Source organism: Denticeps clupeoides, chromosome 6 (genome assembly GCF_900700375.1).
Source record: "Denticeps clupeoides chromosome 6, fDenClu1.1, whole genome shotgun sequence".
Taxonomy (NCBI): Eukaryota; Metazoa; Chordata; class Actinopteri; order Clupeiformes; family Denticipitidae; genus Denticeps; species Denticeps clupeoides.
This window is the reverse complement of record NC_041712.1, coordinates 2754595-2771904: the sequence shown is the minus strand read 5'-3', so window position 1 is coordinate 2771904 and position 17310 is coordinate 2754595. Positions and strand designations below refer to the sequence as shown.

The window sequence follows — 17310 nt, the reverse complement described above, 5'->3', positions numbered from 1 at the left end:
AGCCCATCCCAGTGCCAAAGAAGTCAACTGTGTCCTTCTTCAATGACTACCGGCCCATAGCACTCACACCTGTCATTATGAAGTGCTTTGAGGGGATGGTTCTGAGGCACATGAAGACACAAATTCCACAGAATCTGGACCTACTTCAGTTTGCCTACTGGCCAAACCGCTCCACAGATGATACAATCTTGTCTGCCCTTCACACAACCCTCTCCCACCTAGACAAAATTCAATACTGTGACCCCTCAGAAACCGGCTGGGAATAAGCTCTTCACTCTGCAGCTGAATCTTGGACTGTGTCTATAGGAAATAACACACATATGTTAATGAATTATGTTTTATATATTAATCCTTTTATGAAATCCTCTTATGATTTTCATAAATCTTGTATTGTTCTTATGCATGAGCAAAATATGTACTTTGTATTATAATGTTATTTGAGGTGAAGAGAGCGGCACAAGAAGAGCACATTCTGTCCTATCCGGAGAGATAACAGAACACTATAACAGAAGTTCTGGTTGCTGGTTGGGAAATACCAAACAACTTACCTCTCACACCCATATGAGCTTGTTACCTGAGGAAGTGTAAAGTTCACTGTTAAAATTTAATAAATAAATGACAGTGAAAGTGAAGTGGTTGTCATTGTGAAACACCGCAGCACAGCACATACAACAACACACCAACAGCACACCAAATACAACAACAACAACATTTATTTCTTATATAGCCCCTAATCACATACAGTATGTCTCAATGGGCTTTGACAGGCCCGACAGTTGACACCCCCACACTTGATCCTTCTGCGCACAAGGAAAAACGAAAGTAAGAAACCTTGGGAAGGAGTGATACAGAGAGGGACCCCCTTCCAGGGTAGAGTGATACCCTTGGCAAGCAGTTGGCAGCCATGAAGGCTTCTGGCGAGCAGTGTGTGAGAGCGGTACTTTGCTCAGTGGCACCTTGCCGTTTCAGGTTTCAGTATACGGTTACAGTAATATAAATACTGAATGATTAGGTTCAACATTAGATTTTATGATTCAGTAGCAGAACATTAACTACAATTTATAATACTACATAACATAAAATCAGCTCAAAAAGAAAAATAATACAATGAATAATACTTTACAAAGAATAATATTGCACATTTATTGCTTCTAATATTTGCAGACTACATGTATTCTACCATAAATTATTATGCTAAGATCATTTATCAGAAACAGAAAACCAAGTCAAAAATGTTCTCAATTATTGTGCAATATAAAACAGAATTAGATTGTATATGATATATGAAAACATAGTTTTGACAAATGAGTTTTTCTCTCCATCACTCAGCCTTCGCCTCATCCACTGTTGTCATTGTGCTCTGCCTTCTTGCACTTTTTAGGATCCCCTGCACCAGCAGGTTGTTCATATTGAAGGCTGTAATTGACAGACATCTGACAGACCCAAGTGCTGAATTTGTTGCATCTCCAGCTTCCTCTCCATATCTTTAAAAGTAGAGAGTCAAAAGTCAGACACATGCTTGAAATCATGGAAACTAACCATAATACAAGAGACTGAAATGTGGAAGAAAACTGGTTCCATCTGAATTTTATCAGCCTTCGAATTTCAAAACCTAATTGAAACGCAAACTCTGTATCGAAACAATGTTTCGAAATATTTTGCTGTAAATGTATATTTGTCCATGGCAATAAATCCAAAATTTCAAACAATACTATTAAGCTCCATCAAATTCAAAACAAACCAGTGTTTGAAATTCAAAGGATTATAACATTTTTAAATTGACTTGAGTTCACTAAATTTACTTGAGGTTTTGACAAATCTATTTAGAAAAAAACATAGATCACACAAGTATTCACAGCCTTTGCCATGAAGCTCAGAATTAAGCTCAGAGCATCATGTTTCCCCTGATCATCCTTGAGATGTTTATGTAGCTTAATTGGATTCCATCTGTGGAAAAAACAGTTGATTTGACATAATTTGGAAAGGCACACGCCTGTCTATATAAGGTCCCACAGTTGACAGTTCATGTCAGAGTAAGAAGTCAAAGGAATTGTCTATAGACCTTTGAGACAAGATTTTCTCAAGGCACAAATGTAAGCAAGGTTGCAGAAAATGTTCTGCTGCTTTGAAGGTCCCAATGTGCATCCAGTGGAAGTGGAATAAAGTCAAAACCACCAGGATTCTTCCTATAGCTGACCAGCCACCTAAACTGAGCAATCAGGGCAGAAGGGCCTTAGTCAGGGAGGTCACAAAGAACACAATTGTCAGAGCTCATGACAGAGAAGAACCTTCTAGAAGGACTATCATCTCTGCAGCAATCCACCAACCAGGCCTGTATGATAGAGTGGTAACACAGAAGCCATTACTTTAGGAAATGTTTTCCAGAAGGCACCTGAAGGACTCTCAAATTCTCCAGTCTGATGAAACAAAGATTGAACTCTTTGTTGTGAATGACAGGCGTCACATCCTGGATGAAAACCTGCTTCAGAGTGCACTTGAACTCAGACTGGGGCGACGGTTCTTCTTTTAGAAGGACAAAAACAGTAAGCACATAGCCAAGATATCAAAGGAGTGGCTTCAGGTCAACTCTGTGAATGCCCTTGTGTGACACAGCCAGAACCCAGACGTGAATCTGATTAAACATCTCTGGAGATGTTTAATCAGATGGAGATGGAACTTGAGAGGTGCTGCAAAGAGACAGGTGTGCCAAGCTTGTAGCATCCTTTTCAAAAAGACTTGAGGCTGTTATTTCTGTCAAAAGTGCATTGACAAAGTTTTAAGCAAACTCTGTGAATGTGATTTCTCAGTTTTGTTTTGTTTTGTTTTTTTTTAAATAAATTTTCTTCTGTTTAACTTATTGCAGGGGTAGTAGGTAACATACTCTTTAATGAAACAAGACTATAGACACCATAATACACTTAACTCCGAGTATCTCCAGAGAGGCTGTCCCTGTAAATTTCTGTCATGGCCATCAATACACCAGGGGGCGCTCAAACAACCACGACCCAGTACTTCACAAGCCCCAAACACAACAAAACAGACAAACATTGCAAACTTGTAGAATTTGTTCTTGCTAGATGTGAGCCTTTTTTTTTTTTGGATTGATCTTGTTCCATGCTATTTACCCTTTGACCCTGACAACGACTTTGGATTACCCCTTTTTTGAACCCAATGTTACCGACCCGTCCACAACCTGGATTCTCGCATTCCCTCTGACATTCCATCCAACCCCGAAAAGACCCGCGCCTGTCGACCACGATTATGTCCAGCCACCTTCCAGTAGCAGAACTCAGAATCTTCAGCGACTTGGCACTGAATCGTCCCTCGCCTTTCACCGACCTCCCCGAACACCTTGCAGTTTCCTCGTCACTGACTGCCATCGCACTTGTACCAACCCACAAACTGCCATCCGAGACAGAAGCGCCAGCCACTATTGCGTCCGGTGTCCATTGTTCTGACAATTTTCTACTTGTGGGACTAATAAAGGATCATTTTATTATATCTTATCAATTGATTGTAAGTATATCAACTGATTATCACAGAAATAATACATTACTGGTACCATCATGATGTTTCACAGATAGAATGTACAATTTTGGTTATTTTTAGGTAAAGACAGAGGAGTATTTAGAAGTGTATTTGTTGTTCAAAAGATTCTTTTTTTAATTTGTGACCTATGCTATTTATTGTGACCATGCTACTCTAATAAATCATCTTGTTCATTTCAATTTTATCCATAACCTTCCCCATTCCCCCAGGCTTTATACCGGCACCAAGAAATACACTGTCACAGTATTCATAAACACCAAAGCTAAAACTGAAAATAGGGCTACTTAATTAATACTTAAACTATGACATACCTAGATAACAAACAAAAAAAAAACTCCTGCATGTCATAGATTGCAATACTTTTGCTAACCTGAAAAATTGTTTGATTTGTTGTGCAATGTCAGGGACATAAAACTGGAGACTTTTTGATCTCATACACAAATGCCTTTAGTGTTTAGCAAAAACAAATTCATTTGCCTTGCCATTCCAGTATTTTTGGAGAGAACTGTATGTAAACCCTGCCAAGGCAGAATACCTAATGGGTCATTTTCTTCAATTTTCTTCACAAATTATGTTACTTTTGAAATTAGCATTTTACAGTCTGAAATATTACTTAAGACTACTGAACACCATGTGCAGTTCACTGTGAGGGGAACTACAGGACAATCAGAAACAACATTCATAAAAGTACATAAACCCATCGATAAAACAAACAGTGAGTGAGATCTGCTTACTACAGAATCCGGTGATATAGTGGGTCAAGGGTCACAAACATCCACTGGAGAACTTACTTGTGCTTGACTGTCGCAACTGTCTCCGATGATGCACTTCTACCTACAGTTTTCGTAGCCATTTCCAAACTCGTCCACAATGTTGACAATCCTTAAAAGAACGCAAATTAAACCAAGAAACCCACCGGCAATGGATGGGCACTTCCTGCTTAGTCTGCTCATACCTTGAACCCCACTGGATGCCACAGCCTTGGCTCCATTCATGTTTGAGCGTCCACTTTTGTTTTCCTTGACTGATGCTGGTATTAGTTTGTTGCCATGTCTTTTTACATGTGGGGCCACTTCCTTCCCCACACACCCAACTACGGTGGAGACTCCATCCACTGTGAGAGGGAACCGTCAGTCAAACAGAACTTTTCACTTCCACCAAAAATTCACTAAAACCAAAAATTCCCACCCCCTCACCAAGAAAGTGGCTGATTTTGACAGCACCCGTAGTGCCATGCTGAGCAACCTGCAGCCCCCTGGTCACATTGGGGCTGACCTTGTGGGGCGTATCCTCCGGGGTGATATGCTGCCTGAGCCATGTGCCTCCCTGCTGAATAGCTCTGCCAGTGTGGTCACCCCCTTTCACCAAGCCTTGCCCCAGCCAAGATGACCCTGAAGCAGAAAAAAATCAGGACAAGTGTCAAGTCTTTATGCTGGAAACATGGAGTATTGGGAGGAGGAGAACGAAATATACATTTGAATATAATACAGCTGAATTGAGTTTTAGATAAATAAGATAAAATACTCTTTGCAAATGAGTCTGCCTGCAGTTTTCTCATAATGTATGCTCATATTCTCATAATGCAACAACTGAAATGAATTAAATACATGTAACAGTTTTATATGATTTGAATGCTGGAGAATAGGAGCAGTAGGAAGGTGTAGTACTATTTTATTTATTATTATAATATTTTTTTTTTTTCATGTGCCTTCCTCTTGGTTACATAAATAATTCCATGAAATGAACACTGTTATGAGTCACAACATCCAAGTTATAGTTAAGTCTCAAGTCGTTGAGGGTAAGTCTAAAGTCAAGTCACAAGCCATGTTAGATATGTGTGCAGAATGGATTAAAACTCAGACCTGACTGGATGCTCTGGCTCAGTCTCTCGCTCCACTTAGGTAAGATTATGTGCTCGGTCTCTCTTGAAACAGGTTGGTTCAGTGGTTTAGTGGATGTATTCTCCCTGTGTTCAAAGGTCACACCCTCTGCTCCCAGAGGCTGTCAATCAAACAACAGAGATTTTGTTGATTCGCCGACACACTTGAACCCAATGTTTACGACCCGTCTACAACCTGGATTCTCGCATTCCCTCTGACATTCCATCCAACCCCGAAAAGCCCCACGCCTGTTGACCACGATTATGTCCAGCCACCTTCCAGTAGCAGTGTACCAACTAGAATAACAATCTCACAATTTACGCAACCATTAGACAAATTCAAACTCCTTCACCTATAAAATGATTTGACGTAATTTTTTTTTCTCACTACTATGCATTAATGTATTTCATCGAAACCAGTGGCAGTTGGGGCGAGTGGTGGAAACGACTATGGGCAGTGATGGTCTGGTTCGAAGAGTTGGGGGAACAGAAATCACTTAAACAGAATTCCCTATTTAAACCCTCAATTATAGAAAGACCAATACAAAAGTTGTCCTGCTGCTTGAAAGTGAATAGCTATGACATATACACTCATACAAATATAAGGAAAGATGTACAAATATAATTCACTTTGATTTGTGCTTATTTGCATATTTGTGTTGTAGATGGTCCTTAGAATTTGGGAATCATGTATGGTGGTGACATGACATGATTGGTGGGAGTCCTTTTATGGGTTTGACATTTTCTTGATATAAATATTAATATTTTATTGTATTCATTTTTATTTTTCTATAATGTAGGTCGTTTATGTATTGGTGATGGGTGATGGTGTGTGTGTCCATGTGGTCTTGTGTTTTGTCCTGTGGGTGGTTCTGTGGTTTGCGTGGGAGGAGGAGTTAGATTCATTTGACCAGCAGGTGATGATTGTTAAGTGAGCTGTGCCATGTTCTGTTGTTCACTGGATTTAGTTTGTTGCCAAGTTTGAGCTGAAGATGGTCTTGGCCACTTGTAAAATAACAGAGGAATTGAATGTCCTGCTGTATGTTTGCATTCCTTGGTGAGCGCAGTGAGGTATGTTTATTTTCATGTGTATTTATAATTCTGATTTGTGTAAAATGTATAGTTATGTGTACGTTTCTGTGTATTTTAATGTAGTTTTCACGGTGCTGTAAAAAGACCAAGACTGGATGGGTTCTCAAGAACTTTGAATAAAGCAAAAGGAAACTAAGCATCAGTTGAGGCTCACTTTTGGATCCAAGGGTTGCTACATTATTATTGTCATTATTATGAATTATATAACTGTAATAATAATAACAAGTATTATATTATTATTTGATATAATTTGCATGGTCACTCAGTCTACCTGTATTTTAAGTATACAATAATTATATGTGTACTTGTACTACTATTGTAGTGTATTGTTTGCTGCAAACTTTACCCTAAGCAGTTCAATGTACAAATGCCTGTAACATGTGGACATTCATCTGACTGGAACCTTCAACCCAATAGAAGTGATTTCATGTCCAATCAATATCATTAATGGTTTCTCCATTTACTCAAACTGTAGACCTGTGATGCCATTAGAGGCACTATGTAGAATCAGAAATATAATGCTGAACATATGGTTAATTTCTCACAATCATCAGAGACAGATACATAGGGAGGTAGGGTCTAGTCAGCAAAAACAGGCTAAATATTCTATGAAAGATGTGACCTGGGTCCACACAGTGAAATTACAGTGCATGGGAGAAACCAAGAGGGCTTTTATGAAAGTTCCAGAGTTCCACCTGTACAAAGGTAGGTGACAGAAGTGGGCGTACCAGCCACAATCTCACACAGTAGTACTGGTACCCAGTCTCACCTGCACTCTGAGATTAGTCAGCTGGGATAGGAGTTTCCGGAAAAGTGTGTGCTCTGATTCCGGCAGCTCAGAGGACAGTACCACAGCTATACAGGAGCCTGTTGTGCTGCTTTGGGGAAAAGTGAACACACCAGAACTGCTCAGCAGAACCAGAGTGTCTGGGTACAGGGCGCGGACCAAGTCACATGTCTGTCAACAGAAAAAAACACTGTGCTTGATTTACATACTTCAGCCTGAGGATGGGAGAAGTTTTCAAATGAATAAATATATACATCCACTGCTGCACACATTTAATAGCCTTTACTTATCAGTTTATCAGCAGTTTCCAAATACACACATGCTTCTTTGTATTCCTATTCCTGTTTACCATCTTATTTACTCACATTGTTTCAACATTATTTGACTTTTTAATTGACTTTTTAATTGATGTTTTAAACATAATAATCAAAAACTGACCAATCGTTGCACATTTTCTTTTGACTCTTTTTGTTTATTTGTCACACGACAATGTTTTACCTGAAGGTGTGCTGGAGCACGGTCAGGAAATGGATTTGAGGGTCTGTCGATCGGCACAGTGATGCGCAGATAACTAGAATAGGAACAGGTGCTGATGTGTCCATTAGTATCTACAGAATAAACCTGCACGCCTCCAGGAAAAAAGAGGAGCTCCTCTGTATTGCTCTTCAGGCAGTAAGGATGTGAGCCACGTCGCAGCCCTGGCCCATCAGCACAGTAGTCCACGGAGAGGTGACCATCGCTGCCTGGGTGCTCCTCATCTCGATACTTCAGTCGCTGTCCTCCTGAGGCAAATCTGGACGCAGTCTGCGATATTGACGGGGATCGGCCGGTGTTGCCACTTATGGGCATTGTCTCCAAGTGTATCAGATGAGAGGATATAGTCTTCTGAACGGTAGTGTCAGTCACATGTCTGTCCAAGTCATGATCGAACACTAGGTTTCTTGTGCTAAAAAGAAGGGTTGATGATGGCTTAGAGCATATTAGTACTTAAAGTGAACTGAACTGAAAGTGAAGCACCTCCTTTCCCAGATTCAGACAGAAATCCTCATACCAGCTACAGATGAATGAGCCAAAGTGATAGAACCTGTTCTACCTGTAGAACTGGACATAACCTTCATTCCACCTGCTCCAGTAAAAAAAAAAAAAAAAAATACACCACATCCGGAAAGTATTCAAAGGGCATCAGTTTTTCCACATTTTGTTATGTTACAGCCTTTTGAATATGATGCCACAAGCTTGGTACACCCATCCCATTGGCCAGTTTGGCCCATTCCGCTTTGCAGCACCTCTCATGTTCAATTGGATGGGCCACTCAAGGACATTCACAGAGTTGACCTGAAGCCTATCTTGGCTGTGTGCTTAGGGATGTGGTCCTGCTGAAAGATGAACCATCACCCCAGTCTTAGTGCGCTCTGGAGCAGGCCTGAAAGTGAAACAAAACGTGTCCTCTGCTTTTAACCCATCAGAGCAGAGGGCAGCCATGAAAGTCTCCCGGAGAGTGTTTGGGGACGGTGCTTTGCTCAGTGGCACCTCAGTGATGTTTTGGGGGTTTGGAATTCGAACTGACAACCATCTTATTACGGTTATGTTTCCTTACTCACTAGGCCACCATTGCCCCCAAATATTGGTGGAACTTCTAGAAGACGTCTGGAGCTCTGACAGACTGACCATTAGGTCACCTGCCTGACTAAGGCCCTTCTCCCTGATTGCTCAGTTTAGGAGGCCGACCAGCTCTAGGAAGGTTCCTGATGCTTTTGAACTTCTTCCTCTTATGGATGAGGAGGCCACCTTGCTTGTTGGGACCTACAAAGCAGCATAAAATTTTCTGTTACCTTATATAGACAGGTGTGTGCCTTTCCAAATCATGTCCAAGTAGCAATTTATTTTCCACAGGTGGAGCTGCCAAAACCTGAAGTAAGCGTTTTTTTTTTCTCCACATTGTCAATATGGGGTGTTGTGTGTAGAATTCTGAGGGGGAAAATTGAATATTAAGGCTGTAACTTAAAAAAATGTTTTAAAAAAGTGATGTGAATACATTCCGGATGCACTGTACTTCCACATTTACTCATGCAAGTTCGTACGGCGCTTTGGTCAATTTGAAGCACGAAAAAAAGAATTTCGAGCTGCTTCACAACACATTTGCATCGACATGGAGACTGCTCCTGCACAGATTTAGTTTGCGGTTTTATTGACAGCAAGGAGATTTGCAGTTCATCAGAGCTTCATATTAATAGATATGATCTATATCTATATCGATATCTATATAAAGTGATCTCATGGTATGTGGCCACCCCTGCCCTAAGTCTTCTCTGGTATAAAAATTGTCACTGAAAGATACCACGCTATATGTGCTTGTGTCAGACCCTGATTACAGTAATAATTAATGCTTTTATCCATGATGCTGTATCAAGCAATGGGTTAGTTAAAATCGGGAGAGTTGAAATAACAACTTGTTATCTTGAGAACAAAACTAAAATTTCCGTAGGGAAACCTTTTGGTTGAACAGAATCACAGAGTCTGATTTACTAACCTGCAATACATTTTCTGGCCTCTGTATGCAGTGTGAACTAGACGAATGAAAGAGACAGTAAACAGAAGCAAGTGGTGAACATTACAGTCAGCAGGCCTGTGCAGCATTGTAATAGGGCCTGAAGTATGTGTTTACTGTTAATAATAGTGCATTTCATGCATTGGGATAAAGTTCTATTACACTCAAAGCAACATTGCTGACCTGTTTAGAAACCTGCTGGAGCACTATTTGGTATGCCAGAGCAGGGTGATTTCCCACAGAAATTACTACCTTCTTTTCCATTCTGATTTTGAAAAATCTATCTACTTTTGGGATGTTTGCGCAGACATTGCTGATTTAACACTTTCGGTGTTCCCACAATATGACGGAGCCATCAATATATTTACTCACTCACTCACATTCAATAACTGCTTAGTAGGGTCAGACATTACTTAAACATGGGATCCCACCACAACTACCCACAATGGTTTTTGACTAAATTATCTTGTGCCAAAGTAGTTCAAGATGCTGACATGTGTGGTACACTGAGAGAATAAGACAGAACTGAATCTCAGCTTTATTTATGTGTGAGTCATCTTCTTGCTTCAGTTCTTCATTATTGAGCAGCCCACCCCCCCACCCCCCCCTCTCTCTCTCTCTCTCACACACACACACACACACACACACTCTCTTTCCTTACTTTATAGGGAAACAAAAGTTTTGTATTTGTTGAAAAGTTAGTTCTTTCCATAATTCACTTTTAGGAGACAAAGAGAAACAGACAAAATACTGAAACTGGAAAACTGTGAGTATTTTCTTTTCTAAACTCAGAGCATGGTTTGGCTACATACGTCATATGTAAAAAGAACATGTTACAGTTTTATTCACAATTTGGAATTTATTTTTACAATGAATATATGAAATTCAACAAATTCCGAAACAACAAATTTTGCTAAATTCACACTTGTTTCCAAAATGTTGTGGCATTTTCATTTGACAGTTTATTCAGTGGCCCTTAAAACTGAATGTCATGGTTTCAGATTTCAAGAATGAAGCTCTTTGTGAAGCTGCTGCTTGTTGTGTGGGTGACTCTGATCACTACTGGGCGCTGCCAGCAAAAATGTAGAGTGCAGGATGGAGCTCCAGGATTAGTAGGAGTCGTTGGTCGAAACGGCTTGCCTGGGCAGAAAGGACAGAAGGGAGAACCATGTATAAAACTACAAAATTACTAAATTATTATTGTTGCCAGTGTCATAAAATCTCTAATGAGACTGACCTATTTTCAGTGTACCAGGATCAACCAATGGTGCTTAGAGGCCTTAAGGGCGAACGAGGAAACCGAGGTGAACCAGGAGAAATGGGCGTGAAAGGGTTTCGAGGAGATCCAGGTACAAAAGGCATTCCCGGACCTCCTGGTCGTAAAGGGAGCAGCAGTGACGTCATCAGCGGAGCCCAGAATAAACAGTCTGCTTTCTCTGCAATAATGTCTGAAAACAGCAACTTGCAATCACCTGTAATCTTTACAAAATTCATCAGTAAGAGTACCTCAGAGTTTGACCTTACCACTGGCTACTTTACATGCAACATACCCGGGGTATATTATTTTGTTTTCCATGCCACGTCTGTAGTGAACCTGTGTCTGGTATTGAAATGGAGTTCCGAAGAACCATCCAAAGATCTATACTTTTGTGATTATAATGTGAGGAAATTCAAACAGGTATTGTCTGGTGGTGCAGTTCTCCATCTCTCTAAAAACCAGAGAGTTTCTGTTCATCAATTAAATAAGCCATCAAGTAAACCAGCAGGAGCCTTGTATTCTGTGGTGTTTAATGGTTTCTTGATCTTCCCAGACTAAATTCAGACATGCCATTCACTTTTTTTTTGCTTTGCTTGAATGATCTATATGCAATCGGAACTGACTTGTTTCATCTGGTTTATAATTGTTCATAAATCTCTTTCAACTGCTTCTGAAATATACAATATTCAGTCTTTTTTGTGGAATAAATAGCCAAAATTCTATAAAAATGTGTGTGGTGTTATTGTTGGAACATGAAAGTAAGTACAGAACTTCAGAATGATTGGTGTGTCATGGTTTAAAGAGGAAGGTGGCTTAGAGTGAAACTTGCAGTCTTAGCATTGTTCTTCTAAGGACAAAGTTGCCATCTGACCAGCATCTTTAATTCTCCTCAAGACAAAGAACACTCAAAGTAAGTTTTCACACGCTTTTTGTCTGCTTTTGAGAGCTACATGTAATTTTTAGAATGCACAAGAATTGAAACATGTGTACAATTTCTAACATCAAAGCAAATATCTGATTGTAACACAATTCCAAACGACTGAATGAGAATGTTTAGTAGTGAGCCTGTAACAGAATAAATTCATCATTGTGTGGAAGGATATGCAGATGTTTTATCAGCTCTGTTTAGAGTTGCTTTTGCTAATTGTTTGCATGTTTAAAAGATTCACTCACTTATAATCTATATAGCCAATAAATCCGTATGAGTGTAGTGGGTGCCAGAGCCCATGCAAAATGTACACACACAAAGCCGAGACCAAGAGCTGTGCCCACAAATTTTGGACGTTTGAGGCCACAGATCTAGTATTAAATAAAGCACAACATTAAACAAATAAGATAAGAGTGCCAATAAAATAGACAGTAAGATAAAGTAGATTCCACAACAAATATACAGTGCATTCAGAAAATATTTAGAAGTCTTTCAATTTGCAACCATTGTAGCCTAATGCTAAAATTATGAAAATGTATTTTGTTTCTCTTGAATCTACACACAGCACCTCATAATGGTAGCACAAACACAGAAATATAGACTTATATATATTTTTAAAAAAAAATCAAACATTGACAGGGATTGTGGCAAGGTGCAGTTCTGTACAAGGCTACAAAAACAATTCTGCAGCATGTTCCAAAGAGCACAGTAAAGTGAAGTGATTGTCAGCACACGGTGCACATAGTGAAATTTGTCCTCTGCATTTAACCCATCACCCTGAGTGAGCAGCGGGCAGCCATGACAGGCGGCAATGGAGCAGTGTGTGGGAACGGTGCTTTGCTCAGTGGCACCTCGGCGGATCGGGATTCGAACCAGCAATTTTCTGATTCTGACTATATATTTATAGCAAATTCAGTGAGCACCACATCCTTGGAAAATTAAAAATGCTTCAGCCCCAGCAAAACAGTCATGTCTTTCTGTCTGTCAGTCATGTTGAGCAGTGTGCTTGTTGGAGTATTCCTAGTCATTTCCCTGACTCACATGGTCGCTTTGGAGACCTGTCCTTCTGCTGGAAATCCTGGACTACCAGGTGTCCCAGGACTTCCTGGTGTTGATGGACGGGATGGACAGAAAGGGGAAAAGGGGAATCCTGGTAAGATTTGATCATCATTGTTCTCAATTTCATATATTCAGTATGTATGCAGCTTGACTGTACTTATGAAAAACTGGACATCCAGTCTTTTTTTTTTGTCTGTTTCCCAATTCATGGTTCCATGCTTACGATTTAGCTGCTCGAGGTCATGGCAATTGTTTCTGGAAACGTACAAAATATTCATATTTCATTATGTTCAATATAGATTTGATCAAATTGCCAAACCTTTTGGTGTTTGCATTTTAAATCACAGGTTAAAAGGTGGCGATTCTTTGAAAATTTGGTCTCGGGACAAGGTTTTTGTTTTGCTATACTGGCTTTTCATATTCTGAGAAGAGTTAAGAGATAGATATTTGTGGAGTATGAATTGCATCAAAGCGATCACAATCACTCACTCTCCATAAACGCTTCTTCCCATCATGAAAAACTAATCTCCATGCTACTTTGTTGTCTGCAGAACCATCAGTGGCAGTTGGTCACAGTGCAGATCAGGGACAGAAAGGAGAACCTGGTGTAAAAGGGAGACTTGGCAAAATAGGCCGCAGTGGTGAACCTGGTGGAATTGGAGTACCTGGTGAAGAGGGGCCAGTCGGAGACCAGGCAGATGCCAGAAGCAATGGAACCCTCCTAAATTCTGCATTTAGTGTCTACCGTGGAACCAAAAGCAGGCCTGAACGCAAAGTCCCTGTGGCTTTCAAGAATGTCATTACCAATATAAACAATGTATATGACACCAACACAGGCAAATTTGTTTGCCAAATTTCGGGTACTTACTATTTTGTGTACCATGCATCATCTCATCAAAAACACCTCTGCCTAAATCTTATGCTTGATTCGGCAAAACTGGCCAGTTTCTGTGATCACATCAACAGTGGACAAATGCAGCAGCAGGTTAGTTCTGGGGGACTGGCTGTGTATGTCATGAAGAACCAGGCTGTGTGGCTGGAGACCGATGAAAACAATGGACTCTATGCAGAGGGATTAAAAGGGGACAGTGTCTTTTCAGGATTTCTAATTTCAGCTCATTAGGGTGCTCAGCGTACCCCCTGAACACAAGAACGTTCGCATGATGGTTGCGGTAATAAAGCACCGTAACTGGTGCAAGGTAAAAAAAGTTATTCATACAACTGATATCAGGAGTTGAGTGTAATAATATGGTTGCAGAGACAGCTTGAAATGTGGAAAAATGCAGATAATAACAGAAAATAAAGACCAACCCTTTTCTAAATGTAATCTGTTTACATCAGTGAAAAGATCTGTGTACTGGTGTTCTTCTCCTTGCTGACACTTGATCATGGCTTTGATTTATTTCAGCACTCATCTATGCTCAAATGTTCTTCCCAAAACTTAAAACCACAAGGGTAAAATCCCTTAAAACACAAAAGAAAAAAATTACAATATACAAAAACCTCCATTTTGCGGTCTTTCATAATCATTTGGTGTATAGTGATTGCTCTGAAATGGCTCTGACATTGGCAGATCTATGCAGAATAATCAAAATGTTTTTGACAACCTGTCTAAACCAACAACCTGCAACATTTTTTTCCATAAGGTGCAATAAATATTTCCATTTGAAAAATGTTCATTGAAGATGTGTGTCTTTTTAGTAAATAATTGATGTATCTGATCACACTGATCAGTCACCCCAGTGACAGGTGACATGATACACCCAAAATCTCTGATCAGAAGCTGAATTGTTCATTTAACAGGAAAAATGAAGGCCTAAGGATTTTGCTCTAACATTATTAGAAAAGGCTGACACATCTGTACACAAAACTGTAAATGCCTCATTTATCTTTACACCATTGGTAGGATAAGAAACAGGAAGTGCATATGGATGTGAAAACTGCATACAGTAGTGAAAGCTGAGGATTGTGAAATCATATTAAAAAAGAAATGCTGATCACACTTATTGGAAACTTCCTTTTTTACCAGTGAACGAAACCTGACAGATAGCCCACCCTAAGAACATTTAATTCATATTTGTACGTATTTTTACAAGAGGCACAGATTTCTACAGAAATGGTGAGATGGATTATATATACTCATTCAAATAATTGACAAAGAATGTAATTCAGCTGACTCAATAGTTTTAACTATAGGCTTGTATATGAAAATTCATGTTTCTTCCAGTAAAGACTATTCTTTTTCTTAAAAAAAAAAAAAAAAAAACAGGCATTCAAGAGGAGAGTGAAAATGGTGCTGACTGCCATTCTGTTAAGTGGGGTTCGTCTCGCTGACACAGACACATGCGATGGTTATAGGGGGTATCCTGGAGTGCCTGGAATCCCTGGAGCTCATGGCAGTCCTGGAAAAGATGGACTAAAGGGAGAAAAGGGTGATCCTGGTAAGGAGCTGGTTCATTACAAAATATAATATGAAAATCTGATGACTTGTCAGACCAATACAGTTCATTTGAGTGCTAAGAGCTAAGGTCTCGGTTTTAAAAATATAGTCAGTAGCAATGTTAACAATACTAATTTTACCTTCCATTATTTAATTCTTAATTTTTGTATCTTACTAAGAATATGTACTTATATATGTAAAGCTGCAATATATCCACAATTGAATAGAATAGGAATGTCATTTAATTTAATGTCATTGAAAAGAATTACAATCAAAATAATTAGCACGTTTTTAAAGTACGGATGAGCAAACAGTATTCCAGCACACAACAGCTATAATTAAATCAGTCTCACATGTTATTGCAGTATAGGATATTGCATAATTGGCCCACTCCATAAAAACAATAATATTATATGCATTGGTAATCCTGAAAATGATGATCTTCTGCCTAAAATTCAGTAGTACATGGTTTTGCAGGGGATATGGGTCAGCCAGGGTCTAAGCCACAGTAGATCTGCATTAGACAACATGCTTTGACTGTACATAATGCATAAAACCAAGATCATCCCGACAAGAGTTGCAAATTTGGAGATACTATGACACGATCACAAATTGGTCGATGAAATTGCTTGACAATTTTTTTTGGATCCAACATATCGTCTTCAAGCATAAAATGTTCAATTGCTGCATAATATATCTCACCCAGTGATATGACATGATGGTGATCAGTGTGTACACAGACACACACACACATCTGTAAAACTGGGAAGATATAGAAAAGTAAAAATGATTGACTGGTTTTAAAGCAATCTGGAAACAAGTAGTGAAAGAGAAGTTATGCTCTTGACTGTCACGTGATGATAAATTCTATACAGATGTGAAACATTTGAAACCCCAAAGCCTTTCCCTGATTCCTTTGATCACAAAACTGCAGGTGAGAATGGCCTGGTGAAGAAAGGTCAGAAGGGAGAACCAGGTTTGCAGGGACCCCCAGGTAGACCTGGACTGAAGGGAGACCCAGGGGATCAAGGACTTCAAGGAGAACAAGGTCTCAAAGGGGAAAAGGGAACTTATACAGTCTCCTTTTTCTCCTATAAAAAGAGAGATGGTGCATCAAGAGCTCATCAGCCCATCCGGTTTGATGACTCCTATGTCTCGGTGCAATCTGGAAAGGAAGGGGTTGCCTTGGAAAACGGTGTGTTCATAAGCACTAAAAAGGGCTTCTACTATTTCACGTATCATGTGACCTCTCAAGTGGGCATCTGCCTGAACATCAAAAATGGCGAAACAACTATAGTCGGCTTCTGTGACACATCTCAGAGGTTTCTGGTGACATCAGGATCGGTGGTTCTGGAGCTGGATGTCAACGACCGTGTCTCTTTACAGCCTACAGAGAACAACAAAGTGGAAAGCAGAGAAGGAGCTGACAGCACCTTTACAGGTTTTCTGCTCTTCCCCACCAGCTAGAGCTGCACACGGTTCCCAACCTTCTCATTTCTAGTTTTCTCACTGTAATAACATGTCCACATTCCATGTGGTATTCTGGGATGTTTTTTTTTTTTTTTCTGTCATTGTTTGCTAATGTTGTCAAAATTGTCTAGATAAATGTAAAATCAATGCATATCATATCAATAAATAAGTTTAACCCTTTCTGTTTGTATTAATTTACTTAATATGTGGGGTTACATGGGGGTACACAGTAGAAAGGCAGTTGTCTCATTGTTCAAATGTTCTTCAGAGAGACTCCACCTCCCCGCAAACTAAAAGAAT

General features: G+C 39.7%; 3 protein-coding genes across 3 annotated transcripts; 2 read left to right on the top strand and 1 right to left on the bottom strand.

The window, feature by feature from the left end:
* Positions 1-1008: 1008 nt before the first annotated feature.
* LOC114792660 (spartin-like) lies at positions 1009-8330 on the bottom strand. Its single transcript, XM_028983990.1, has 7 exons — positions 7806-8330; positions 7290-7478; positions 5412-5550; positions 4746-4940; positions 4505-4663; positions 4341-4431; positions 1009-1484 (listed from the first exon to the last, which is right to left on the bottom strand). The coding sequence occupies exons 1-7, from the start codon at positions 8154-8156 to the stop codon at positions 1322-1324; spliced, it is 1287 nt and encodes a 428-aa protein (XP_028839823.1). The 5' UTR covers positions 8157-8330; the 3' UTR covers positions 1009-1321.
* A 2129-nt stretch (positions 8331-10459) lies between these two features.
* Positions 10460-17190, top strand: LOC114792116 (uncharacterized). The gene is made up of 6 exons (XM_028982997.1): positions 10460-10621; positions 10857-11025; positions 11103-11666; positions 13652-14085; positions 15370-15541; positions 16475-17190. The coding sequence occupies exons 2-6, from the start codon at positions 10866-10868 to the stop codon at positions 17005-17007; spliced, it is 1863 nt and encodes a 620-aa protein (XP_028838830.1). The 5' UTR covers positions 10460-10621; positions 10857-10865; the 3' UTR covers positions 17008-17190.
* On the top strand, positions 11896-14774 carry LOC114792097 (complement C1q subcomponent subunit C-like). The gene is made up of 3 exons (XM_028982972.1): positions 11896-12023; positions 13030-13194; positions 13652-14774. Exons 2-3 carry the CDS (start codon positions 13032-13034, stop codon positions 14221-14223), a joined length of 735 nt encoding a protein of 244 aa, XP_028838805.1. The 5' UTR covers positions 11896-12023; positions 13030-13031; the 3' UTR covers positions 14224-14774.
* Positions 17191-17310: the final 120 nt, after the last annotated feature.